Source organism: Folsomia candida, unplaced genomic scaffold (genome assembly GCF_002217175.1).
Source record: "Folsomia candida strain VU population unplaced genomic scaffold, ASM221717v1 Fcan01_Sc003, whole genome shotgun sequence".
In the NCBI taxonomy this organism is placed as follows: Eukaryota; Metazoa; Arthropoda; class Collembola; order Entomobryomorpha; family Isotomidae; genus Folsomia; species Folsomia candida.
The window spans coordinates 1,288,108-1,300,971 of NW_019091195.1; the positions used below are offsets into that span (position 1 = coordinate 1,288,108).

Sequence of the window (12,864 nt, forward strand, 5' to 3'; positions counted from 1 at the left end):
TGATCTTGATAACCTCCTCCACCCCCTTGTTGATCTTGATAACCCCCTTATCCCCCTTGTTGATCTTGATAGCCCCCTCCTCCCCCTTGTTGATCTTGATAGCCCCCTCCTCCCCCTTGTTGATTTTGATAACCCCCTCCTCCCCCTTGTTGATCTTGATAACCCCCTCCTCCCCCTTGTTGATCTTGATAACCCCCTCCTCCCCCTTGTTGATCTTGATAACCCCCTCCTCCTCCCCCTTGTTGATCTTGATAACCTCCTCCTCCGCCCTGTTGATCTTGATAACCTCCTCCTCCGCCCTGTTGATCTTGATAACCGCCTCCTCCTCCTCCCCCTTGTTGATCTTGATAACCTCCTCCTCCCCCTTGTTGATCTGGATAACCTCCTCCGCCTTGATGATCTTGATAACCTCCCCCTCCTCCTCCTCCCCCTTGTTGATCTTGATAACCTCCCCCTCCTCCTCCTCCCCTTGTTGATCTTGATAACCTCCCCCTCCTCCTCCTCCCCCTTGTTGATCTGGATAACCTCCTCCACCTTGTTGATCTTGATAACCTCCTCCGCCTTGTTGATCTTGATAACCTCCTCCGCCTTGTTGGTCTTGATAACCTCCTCCGCCTTGTTGATCTTGATAACCTCCTCCGCCTTGTTGATCTTGATAACCCCCTCCTCCTCCTCCTCCCCCTTGTTGATCTTGATAACCTCCTCCTACTCCACCTTGTTGATCTTGATAACCTCCCCCACCGCCCTGCTGCTGCCCGTCAGAACCTCCTCCCCCATCCCCATAGTCTTCTCTCGAGCCCAAATCACTGTTCAAAAATCATCATCACTCATCAATGCACTCGATCCTCAAGATAAATACATATTTGATCACTTTTTTTGCGCATTCTTACTCTTCAGTGGATAACAGGCTGTTGGGGTCGATATCATGTGTGTCATCATACTCTACCCCATTACCACCCATAGAACGACCATCGCCGTGATGACGATGGTGGTGACCGTGATGACGATGACCTTTAGCTAAACTCTGCATGGAAGAATAAATAAATGCATTTAAAAGAGTTGTTGGTTCGCAATAGTGGTGTAGTTAAAAACCCAGAATTTAAAATTATGCACATGAAAACAATACATTTTTTGACTAAAAAAGGAACGCAAGAAAACTGTCGAACTTACCTCACTGATAAAAATAACTGTAAGGAGGGCAACGAGTAATACGTTGCCAAACTTCATCCTGGAGAATCGACAAAGTTTCGAAATGATGACCCTAATAAAAAATAAATGAAGAAATTGTCAAGAGATGAATGACTGCAGACCTAAATGTTATGGACCATGATAAGGAGGTCAATTTGATAACAATCAATTCATTTCCTAGGCAGACTTCGTACATATTTACAAACGACAAGCATTAAACGTTGAGAGACAATTGTCATTCATTAAATATGAAATCAATGAAAGTAATTAATAAGTGGGTTGATGGATTTGAACCAGATTTGACAGAGAGGTGATGATGATAATTGATATATGTACATTGTTGCATTGAAAAGCATTTACCATTCATTTGATTATTATTAATTATTACACCTCAGCTACATTTATTTGTCAACAAATATATTGAAGTAATTGAAAAGTAGAATTAAAGAAAACGCGAGTACATAATAAATAAGTAACAAAACAATTTGATTATATTTTTAGGATTTCAATAAACAACACAAAAAATCTAGTACTGCTGTCTTTGTTGGTTGGGGACAGTAACATAGTTTTTAGGGTATTGTTGTTGCTGGAGAGGAGAGGTCACCGTGGGGTAGACTGGGGGTTGGTAGTACGAGGGGGCAGCTGGGCCTGTCGTGTAATATGAGGCAGGATGAGATTGATAGTAGGATGGAAGTTGCTGTCGATGGGGTTGAGGGTAGGCGTATTGACCTGGCTGCAACTTGAGTAATTAAATTGAAATTTATTTATTTTACGATCTAAAGTAAAAACTTATGGTAATGAAAATCCTACAAGTACCTGTTGTTGTTGAGCATATTGAAATTGATTGGCTAAATTGTTGAGACGATGGAGTTCCATTTCGTCATTAGAATCACCCGAGGCTCTGCCTTGAAAGTGTCCCTCACCGTGATGACCTCCTCCTTCATCACCGCTAGACCTACCCAAGATTCCTCCCAATGGCTTCAGTAATCCGCCTAATAGTCCTCCATGCAGCAGCCCACCCCCTTGTTTCCCAGCTTGGGTTGACGCCGAAGCCGATGCAGACGCACTAGCACTCGCAGATGCGTCCACATTAGCCCCACCCCCTGCGAGGCCAGTGGTAAGACCCCCAAGAATATCGGAAGAACCAACCCCGCCGCTGAGAACGTTGGTTACTTGAGCGTTGGAACTTAAAACCTGAAATATGGATTACACAATTATGGATTTTATTATTTTTATTAATTGTGCGGACAATTTTATTTCGCATATTTTACCTGTAAATTTGACAATGCTTTTTCCAATAAGTGGTTTAAAAGCTTGAGATTGTCAATATCAACAAGAGATCCTTGCACTCTATTCACTGATCCTGCCTGGGCGTTGGCTTGTGCGATAGCGGCAGCTTCTGCGGCAGCTGTGACCTCGAATCCGGCATTAGTTCCACCATTGGCGAATCCACCGTTGCTAAAAGAACTTCCCGCATTGGCGAAAGAACTTCCCCCATTGCCGAAAGAACCTCCCCCGTTGCCGAAAGAATCTCCACGGTTGCCGAAAGAACTTCCGGCATTGGCGAAAGCACTTCCCCCGTTACCAAAAGAACTTCCCCCATTGCCGAAAGAACTTCCCCCATTGCCGAAAGAACCACCACCGCTGCCGAAAGAACCTCCCCCGCTGCCGAAAGAACCACCACCGCTGCCGAAAGAACTTCCCCCGTTACTAAAAGAACTTTCACCGTTGCCGAAAGAGCCTCCCCCGTTGCCGAAAGAACCCCCTCCATTTCCCAAGCCTTCCGCATTGGCAATTGCTTGGGCTATTGCGGTTGCCTCAGCTCCTACTGAGGTCGCCCCTAAATTATTTGAAGTACTGATAGCAGCCCCATTTGACAATGCCTGTACATTGGTAAGTGCCCCTTTGCCTCTATAATGCACATAATATAAATGGCTAAGAATTTTGTATGAATCATATCATCACACAAATGAAGCAACATAACTCACAAGTCGTCCAAAATCTCAGAATTCGATACTGTCACGAGTGGTCCTGAGCCCAACAATGATTCAAGGAGCCCCACTAAGAGTCCGCTATGTGTCTTAACTTGACCAGCATTCGCCGAGGCCGTTGCCTGAGCGTTGGCTTGTGCGATAGAGTTGGCGACAGCTCCAGCGCCGAATGCAGTTTTAGTTCCACTATTGGCGAAACCAGCGTTAGCAAGGGCTTGCGATAGAGCCGCAAAATCAGCCCCAGAAGTGCCACCAGCTAGATTTCCATTATTATTAATAACCCCACCAGAACTCAAAAGTTGTACATTGTTGAGAGCTCCTTCGCCCCTATTTTAAGAAAACATAGTATTTCATTAAATTAAAATTCGTGTAATGTTGGTCTTTTCATCGATGAATAAAAATTCTCACAAGTTGTTGAGGATTTGACTATTGGCCACGTTCACAAGACCTCCACCTCCTATTCCCTTAACCCCACCACCACCAGAGAGCTGGAGGACGCTTGTCGCAAAAGCAGTACTCTGTCCTTCATTGAGACCTCTTTCTTGGGCAAGGGCAAGAGCAAGGGCGAAAATGGCTTCTGCCCTCGTTTCCGCAGATGCACTAGCTACGCCAAACCCGTTGTTATTGATCACACCATTTGCACTTGCGAGTTGAATGTTATTGGCAGCATTTTTAAGGCTAGAAACAAATCACAATTGTTTAAATATACCGTATATTCCAAAAATTTAAAGAAACAACAATTAGTTAATGTATTACATATTGTTCGCAATTGAACTTCGAGCAATATCCAGCAACAATGCGTCCCCAGCACGACCGCTCCCACCAAATCCGCTCTCCGACACTGTAGATGCATGCAAATAAGAAGCTACTCCAGATATCATTCCTCATAATACAACTGGGTAACCTCTATATGAAAACATTCACTCACCATCATTAGAAGAACGTCCGCCAATACCATTAATTTGTGCACCAGAAGAAAGCACCTGTATTGTGTATAATTATTAATTATTTATATATTATATGTATATGTTTTTATGTATATTTACCTGTAGATTATCAAGTGAACCAGCTAATCTGAGGAAATAATTAAAAGTTAATCCGTATTACTATCTGGTTAGTTAGCTACTTCTTGTTTTAATCAACTTACACTTTATTCGCAATGTCTGAATCCGTAATACTTATTAAATCCAATCCCCCTCTGCCAGCGTAATCCCCACCACTGCCACTACTGCTACTGCTGGACGTGTAGGAATCTGATCCAGATGAAGTACTTGAGTAGGGATCACGTCGAACTACTTCAATAGTGTGGTCAGGCAAAAGGGTCACTAAAGTCCCGTCAGAGTTTAACCTCTGCTTTGATCCATCTGATGACTGTTGAACCACGGTCCCATCCTTAGTCACCAGCAAGATTTCTCCATCTATTGTACACAGAATTATACAAATTTTAAATTCGTCTACAAATTTTAGTTTCATACATTCTGAAAATGGTTTTCCTACTCTTAAAAAAATATTCTGTAGTCCCATCCGCCGTAATTTTTACAGCACTTCCATCAGCTCGCACCAAATTCAGTTGACCGTTGGGCTCGAGTTGCATCACTAATCCGCTGACTTGCTCCACCGATATTTCCCCAGTTTGTGAAATTGAGGTGGTGGGTCCATCAGGAACGGAGACGTACGATTCACCAGTGTGAGCCAAGTCGATAGATACCTGAAATTTAATAAGAGAGTGATATATTCTTCATGAAAATAAACAATAGATAAGATACAAATTTGTACAAAATATGCATATACCTCATCTGGAGTCTTGATAAGAACATGTCCTTCGTCGGTTGAAGTGAGACTATTCCCATTCGGCAGAGTCACAGCAGCAGGTTTGACGCCTCCGACGGATCCATATGATTCGTCCCCATCCGATGAACCATAGTTGGGCTTGTGGTGTGGGTAGCCTCCTGAATAAGGTCGGCGATGATACGGTTTTGAATGTCCCGACCCGAATCGAAATTGGGGATATTGTCTCACTGGTCGGATTATTCCTTCTGTTGCGACTTGGTGGTCTTCTTGTTGGAGTACGAGTGGGACCTGTTGTGGAACAAAATAAATTGCCACAATTATTCAATAATTTGCATAATATTGTATCAATTTACGAGATATTTCTAACTGCTCACCAGAGGGTCTTGTTGTTGGGGTGTGTCCGAAGCTTCAGGAGTCGCACTGCTCTGAAAGAATGACATAAAAGGAAAAGCTATAAAATTATGCATAAATTTAGCTTACATGATGGTATGTCATATACCGATTTAATTTCCGTCAAAAAATAAACCACTACGTAAAACATACCACCAATACGTCTGGGTCAGCATCAGCTTCAGCCACCGGAAGGGAGATGACTTGTGGAGTCAGTAGCACAAAGATCACAGCAATAATTCCTAATAATCCACCACATCGAGTGGACGCCGCCGCCATCGTAATGTATTTTCACTAATCAAACTCTGCAAAAGCTGTTGAAACGCTCCGTAAAAATACTCGACGGACAAGACAGTTTTCAGGATTTTGTTTTTTAATGATTCTGTCTTGTAGAAATATAAAAAGCTTTTGAACGAATTGAATTAAATAGTCGCAGATTTGACAAAGATGGTCAATGAAAGGAAAGAGAGAAAATGTACCCATATTTATAAGCATCAATGGAATTTGCTCTACGACGACATTGTACATGATTACATATGCATATCAATGGATAAAGGCATGAAAAAGGATAAGTACGGCATAAATTGTATCACATTCAGTCCGTGGATGACCATTAACAAAGGAATTGGCTCATGATGAAGATTACAAAAAAATGCAATTCAGCCATTATTGGGAAGAAACCTAACCTAAATTTGCAATATGCAAAATTATGTTTACACTTCCACTCATCCTGTTTAAGCATAACAAACCCAAGGAATGACAATTCCAAACCTTTATTATTCATACATGACGCTGATGGTCTCCATAAAATATTTATTCGGGTACCCAATAAATTATTTTGGAACTTTTTACTTTCGATTATTTAAATTTTAAAGTGAGAGGAATTTCTCTATTGACAATTCTTTGAAAAGTGACTATCTCTCTGAGAATAATGCATAATGATTTTGAAAACGCCTTGAATATGCTAGGACATTACACGTTCTACGAATCGACCTTACTCTGGATTTAAGCAACGAAGTTAGGAATAAATCAAATGAACAGGTCAACATCTCGTGGTGAAAAATTCCAATGTCATAAAGTTGTGATACATATTATTTTAGCATAGTTGAAAATAATGATGATATGAATGAATCTAAGATGCCATTATTAAATGATGATCCAGCAGATCCAGCTCAAATGCATCAATTGACAAGTTTAATCACTTCTCATGGTAGTAATAATGTCTGAATGACCCAATTCCTAATATATATTTACATATATCCAAAATATCGCCCAGTCACATCTTACACAAAATTTTAAAACAGAGCTGAACCAGCCCAACCGTTTCACAAACGCAGTTTCCATTATTTAGCGAAAGGCAGAGTGAGACTCGGATTCTGGTGGGTATCCACCACCACCGCTGACTGTCGTTGCCAGTGCCGTATGGTGGTCCGTCTCACTTCTCACTCTCTTCAAATTGTTTACCGGGATTATGAACCAACTCGTGTTGAGATGCTTTTCATCTCTTACACGAGTTGGTTCAGTTGATAAATCGTTGAGCTTAAGTTTTAAATTTGGGGCGAATTGGACAAACTAAATTTGCTTATCTTAAAAACTGATAAGCGCAGTGATAAGCCCGATAGCGTTTATTTTCGAGTGGATACTACCATTATATATTCAGATAAGCTTAAGTTTTAAATTTGGGGAGATTTGGACAAACTAAATTTGCTTATCTTAAAAACTGATAAGCGCAGTGATAAGCCCGATAGCGTTAATTTTCGAATGCATATCATCATTATAAATTCAGAAAAGCTTAAGTTTTAAGTTTGGGGCGATTTGGATAAACTAAATTTGCTTATCTGAAAAATTGATAACTTCGTTGATAAGCCTCATAGCGTTAATTTTCGAATGCATATCATCATTATAAATTCAGAAAAGCTTAAGTTTTAAATTTGGGGCGATTTGAGGCTGTTTTAATAGCTTCTATGTAATTACCTTTATGTATATCATAAATACCTATACATTGTTACGGCTCCTGCCGTATAAGCCCCTCCCTCAGAAACTTTGACCCCAAAAAAGTCATGGTAGCGGTCATTTCGCAGCGGACAACAAAAGCGGAAAATGTGGCACTTCTGACGAAGAAAAATCTGGCATCAGGTTGTCAGCCGCGAAATGACCGCTAAGGTCACTTTTTTAACGATTTATATGTAGGTCGAAAAACCGCCAATTTTCGAATTTTGAAAGTCTTGATGCATCAAAATGTTCATATTCATGAGGGAAGTCAAATGTCAAATGCAAGTTGGTATCTACTTCTTTCTGTACCGAGTGTACATTGACCTTCTCATTTTTCCCAATTTTCTTCCCCAATTTTTGAAGGGGGTGTGGTTGAATATAATTCAAAAACAGCTATGCTATATTAATCCCCCCACCCAAAACTGAATTTGTAATTTTTTATGTGCAATTTGGTGAAATCGATGCGAAAAAGACTTGCACTTTTGGCTCATTTTGTATCAACAAATAGGTTACACATGAAATGTACTTACAATTAGACAAAACTTAATATTGTCGTCATCGGTCACATACCCAACAATAACTTAAATTTGACATATTTCCAAATATGAACAGGAAAAATTACATGACTTATGTACTTGCATGAAATATTTATGCTTATCTATATACTTATGTATAAATAGGCAACTTTACTTTGGACAAATTGTTTGTTGGAACAATGACTTTTATTTTATATTTATGCGTATAAAAATAGCTAGTAAATATACTCGTAATAAACAGACTTACGTTAAATATATGACACTGAAGGTAAGATTCAAGCAAATACCACATTGAGAATACTGGTTGCGTCTTCCCAGAAATGAATTTGAGCCTTGATATCAAAATTAATTTCCGTTTTCCGCTTTCCCTTGACTTTTCCTAAGTTCAATATCTTCTCGAGGCTGTAACCTCGTCTCGCAAACAGAAAATCTTGATCACTTAGCTTAATCCCAGGACAAATGTCATTGTGACCATCGCCAACGTAAACAACGACTGAAAATGACGAGCTTTTTATATGCTCCTCAAGCGCAGACCCCTTGCATAAATTCTTTGGACAAATTGGACAATCGGAATTTTCATATGGATCTATATGCAATGCTCCTCGTGTGGTAATGGATGCTTTGTTTGTTATTATGCAGTCTGCCGTAACATTAATAGAGTTAAGGAATGTGTTTATGAAGATATCATTCGCGTCGGATATGATGAAGAGTTTCGAATCAGACAGAGATTTCCTGTGATGAATTTCTTGCAAGAGAGAAACCATTCCTGGATTAATTATATGAAATTATCCACAAAAAAGAGTCAGAATGTGTAAAACTAATAAAGACATATATATGCAAAAATTATATTATTTACCAGGAGTTGGATTCATTTTCGTTATCAATTCCTTCATATCTTCAACAGTGACTCCTTGATCTCGTAAAAATTCAAACACTTTGTTCATAAACTGCGTCCAATTTGTACCATCATAAAAATTTCGAATAGCTTCAGGTAATGGAGAGTCGACAAGTTTTGTGACTTCTGTGTCAGAATTGTCTGAAATAATAGCATTTTAAAATATGTTAATACTATAGTGTGTTAGTGTTTTTTAGCCCGAACCAGGGCTTATGTAATTGTCATGTCCGTCTGTCTGTCTGTCTGTCCGTCTGTCTTTCGATAGCGCTCGAACGAGTTGACCGATTGACTTGAAATTTTTACCATATGCATATTGGACAAAGTTAGGAAACGAGTTCGAAGATGGGCGACATCGGTCAAGTGGTTGACCGGTGGGGGTCATCGGAGTGGGTTGGGTATTATGCACCAAAATTTCAAAATGGTCGTAGGAAGCTGAAATTTGGTACAGAGGTTGCTAGTGGTTCCTAATGAAAGAATATGAAGTGAAATTGGAAAATTTTTAAACCGGAGGCACCCGAGGGGGTGACCCATACCGATTTTTCAAAATCATCGAATCGAGCTGAAATTTGGTATAGAGGCTGCTAATGTCCCGTAATAGAAGAATATGAAATGAAATTGGTAAAATTTTTAAAAGCCGGGAGCCGTTGGGGTGACCCGTACCGATTTTCATAGCTTGTCGCAAGAAGCTGAAATTCGGAACGGTGATACTTAATGGCTTCGCATAAAATAGTATAAAGTCAAATATGAACAAAAAGTAACCAGAGGGGCACTAAGGGGTGACCCATACCGATTTCTAATATATTCAGCTATAATTTAGTTTGGAGTCGAAAAAATAACTTGGGATTAGAGTTTTAGAGGATTGAATTTTGAAATTTTATGATTGAAAATTGTGACAAACATGAGTTTACTAATCAACCCTGGTTCGGGCTAAGCAAAGCTATACTGATAGGTTTTAATGTTGTTTTCAATTTGATTCAAAAAGAGATCATTTATTTTTATTTCATATTGGATCATAACTCTGTCTCATGTATTATTAGAGATATTATACCTTTTAGAATGGTGTGGTCGAAGTCAAAGGCATAAAGCGTCTTCTTCATTTTCAAATTTCTAATCATTGATTGATTTCCTTGATTAATTATCTGAAATGAAACAGCAAATAATCGTCAACTTTTTTCGATAATAAAATTGTGGGTTTAAATTTAAAAGTACAATGTGTGACCAATTAAATTTAGACCTTGTCCCTATTTCATATGAAAGTGTATAAACATAGGAAAAATAAATCTCTGTAAAAATAAACTAGTAAACAAAGTTTGTTGTACTTAAACCAAATAAAATAAATTAAAATATGTGCATGCAGCCGGACTCCGGCTGCCGGAGCCCTTTAAAATCAGGTTAATTATTGTATTCACATTGCGCATTACTCTTACCAATTTTCTTTGTCTGGAAATCAAATCTCTATTTTATCGAAATATTGTGGAATCCACAATGTGGATGCAAACTTGTATTCAGCAGGTGTCTGCAGTTATGTAAATATGTGAGTGAAAGTGAGATGCATCCCGCACAACTATCGGGGAATACCGGAATACGGTAAATATCGGAGAAACCGTTTCGCGTATTGGTTCAACTTTCACTTTTATTAGCAAGAAAATGTCTGAAATAAATTGCATAGTCAGTGTAAATGGATAGCAAAATATTATACTTATATACACATCGGTTATTCTTATCTTGGAAAAATGCATACAAATAAATACATAAACATGTGGCTAACAAGTTTGTCGTAAATTATTGGCGACTTATAATTGGCGTGACTAGAATGCAGATAAGGTAAAATATCTATATGTTGTGAGGTAGAGTAAAATTAATCGAGTTTCTTAATCAATTAATTAATCCCCTTTATGCTCGTCGCCACTTTAACGCGACACTTGTCGAAGGAACTTTTACTTCCGGATGTGTCAAATGGACGTGTTCCTGAACTAACCTTGGAGAACCAAAATTTATCCGTGTTACGCAGAAATGGCACTGATATACACCAAGCTCGGTGTTGTGTACGCTATATTGATGTCTCAACATTTCATCCTTGACACGAAACATGAGGGAACAAAATTCACAACTATATTCAGCATGCTTGTCGCCTAAATGGACTGTCATTTCCCATTGAGTGCGAAAACGAGTTTCGCATCTCGTACATTTTAGTCGTTGGTAGCGGAAGGGGGAGTCTTTAGGTAGTTTTGTGGGCAATGACGATGATGGTGAAGTGCTTGATTTGGGGGATTTGCTTTTCCTAATAAGTTTAGATGGTGTCTTATTATTATTCTTTTTCGATAAGGACGACGTCGAATCAGATGGAAATCGTGTCTTCTTTCCTCGCTTCTTGGTGTTGGGGTCATGTTGAAATGGTTGACATACACCTTGTTGGTCATCGTCGTTAGATTTTGGAAATTTTACTTTGGGTGAGGAAGAAGAAGGGGAAGTTTGCTGCTGTGGGGTGGTGATAGCGATTGGGCCAGTTTCTGCGTGAAAGTAGTATGATTCAAATTGCTGTTGTTGTTCATGTTGATGATTAATAGGCTGTTCGACTTGGGAGGATTCATCCAATACTCCCATTACCACGACTTCTCTACAAACAGGATGAAGTGCTAAGGTGTGAACGGTTTCATCTTGTTCCTCATGATGTTGTAATTGTTGTTGTAATTGTAACGGTACAAAATTAGACTGTGTGTGGCTGGGTAGTATAGTTCCAGGGGGGTGGGCGTAATCATTTATATCTCCCCCGTGAGTTTTCCAAAGTTTCCATGTTTTTTTGACAGGCTTGAAGTTAGAGAAAAAATTAGCTATCGTGGACCAACTAAGATTTTCTTGATTGTTTTGTGTTAAAACAGTATGGACCCCTGGGTTCAAAATGTCTTTTTTTTGCTCCGGTCTTGAAAGTATTAAAAAATGGTACTCAGGGGTCCAGTGTCTTCGCACAAAAAAATCATAAATTTTAGTTGGTCCACGATAGTGAATTATACCGGAGTTTGTTTGTGGGTGCACCTGAAAAATAATTTGCCCTAGTATAGTATAAATTCGATCTACAATATCACGGTTTCACGGTCATTGATTCAATATATAGATTACCTATAGTGATCTTGAACGCTTGCAATAGTTGGAAAATTCTTTTGACATATTTGGCAGGGATACCCGTTAATCTCATCATTGTGAACTTTTGCTTCATGTACAGCCCTAGATCTATCAGGGGTAGATAAATAAGAAAACATTTTGCTTTATACACTCAATTTGACTAAATAAATATAATACCTAGACAAAGCAAATGGTGCTAAACAATAGCGACATTTAAAAATTTGATCCTCCGTTGTTGTAATAGTATTTACAGCACTGGAAGAAGGTGCATTATGATGAATGAGAGGTGTTTGAGAAATGCTTGGACCAAAGGGAGTGACAAATGACTGGTTTATGTGATTATCCTCTCCACCAACACCATGCAGGCCAATATCGGAAATGACATAAGCTGTTTGTGGATGTTGATTAATAGTGATTTCCTCGTGACTGCCTGGTTGAACCTGAATTACGAATTTAATTAATTAAATGATAAAGGGTTTCATAGACATTTAACATAAGTATTCTGCATCTTGTAATGTAAACAATCATTGTGATTCACCTGAAGGTGAACTTTGACCACGTTTCCGTCGGAGACTCTGACCCTTTCCCAGTCCTCTATACATTTTGCATCGCTATCATTCCTAAAAAATACAATGCTATTAATAACTGCGTACATTATGATCAGCCTGTACAATGTCAAATTGACACTGTCAATTTATACTATAAATAATAAACTAATTTTTGAGAGCAAAATATACAGAAATACTCACTCAAACCGGTGAACCTTATGTAAAATAAGGTGGCGAATAATCAAGGTTTTCAATTTAAACGTTGTTCTGCATCGACAACACCGATACCACGGTTCTTCGAATATTTCTTCAGGCATTATTTTGTACTTTTGTAAATCAAATTAACTTTGTGAACGGAAATTGTTGACACAAAATCGGGATGCATCGGGATGCAGCAGCTGGACTTGTGTATG

General features: G+C 39.1%; 3 protein-coding genes across 6 annotated transcripts; all 3 read right to left on the bottom strand.

Annotated features, from left to right (window-relative positions):
* Positions 1 to 1,530: 1,530 nt before the first annotated feature.
* Positions 1,531 to 7,485, bottom strand: LOC110847433 (uncharacterized PE-PGRS family protein PE_PGRS46). Of its 3 annotated transcripts, none has more exons than XM_035849304.1 (13): positions 5,514 to 7,485; positions 5,345 to 5,395; positions 4,971 to 5,258; positions 4,677 to 4,887; positions 4,327 to 4,597; positions 4,226 to 4,253; positions 4,108 to 4,162; positions 3,936 to 4,044; positions 3,588 to 3,857; positions 3,177 to 3,506; positions 2,460 to 3,099; positions 2,005 to 2,382; positions 1,531 to 1,921 (listed from the first exon to the last, which is right to left on the bottom strand). In XM_035849304.1, exons 1-13 carry the CDS (start codon positions 5,637 to 5,639, stop codon positions 1,715 to 1,717), a joined length of 2,964 nt encoding a protein of 987 aa, XP_035705197.1. In that variant the 5' UTR covers positions 5,640 to 7,485; the 3' UTR covers positions 1,531 to 1,714. The 3 variants fall into 3 exon arrangements, with proteins under 3 accessions (XP_035705197.1, XP_035705196.1, XP_021950064.1); XM_035849303.1 differs by having other exon boundaries at positions 1,531 to 1,927; positions 5,514 to 7,482; XM_022094372.2 differs by having other exon boundaries at positions 1,531 to 1,927; positions 3,936 to 4,020; positions 5,514 to 7,481.
* A 567-nt stretch (positions 7,486 to 8,052) lies between these two features.
* LOC110847066 (probable phosphatase phospho2) lies at positions 8,053 to 10,358 on the bottom strand. Of its 2 annotated transcripts, none has more exons than XM_022093912.2 (4): positions 10,211 to 10,358; positions 9,832 to 9,922; positions 8,745 to 8,924; positions 8,053 to 8,633 (listed from the first exon to the last, which is right to left on the bottom strand). In XM_022093912.2, exons 2-4 carry the CDS (start codon positions 9,896 to 9,898, stop codon positions 8,164 to 8,166), a joined length of 717 nt encoding a protein of 238 aa, XP_021949604.1. In that variant the 5' UTR covers positions 9,899 to 9,922; positions 10,211 to 10,358; the 3' UTR covers positions 8,053 to 8,163. The 2 variants fall into 2 exon arrangements, with proteins under 2 accessions (XP_021949604.1, XP_021949603.1); XM_022093911.2 differs by having other exon boundaries at positions 8,053 to 8,654.
* A 40-nt stretch (positions 10,359 to 10,398) lies between these two features.
* On the bottom strand, positions 10,399 to 12,854 carry LOC110846175. The gene is made up of 6 exons (XM_022092830.2): positions 12,653 to 12,854; positions 12,442 to 12,523; positions 12,081 to 12,343; positions 11,901 to 12,011; positions 11,795 to 11,816; positions 10,399 to 11,591 (listed from the first exon to the last, which is right to left on the bottom strand). Exons 1-6 carry the CDS (start codon positions 12,766 to 12,768, stop codon positions 10,677 to 10,679), a joined length of 1,509 nt encoding a protein of 502 aa, XP_021948522.1. The 5' UTR covers positions 12,769 to 12,854; the 3' UTR covers positions 10,399 to 10,676.
* Between the last annotated feature and the right edge of the window lie 10 nt (positions 12,855 to 12,864).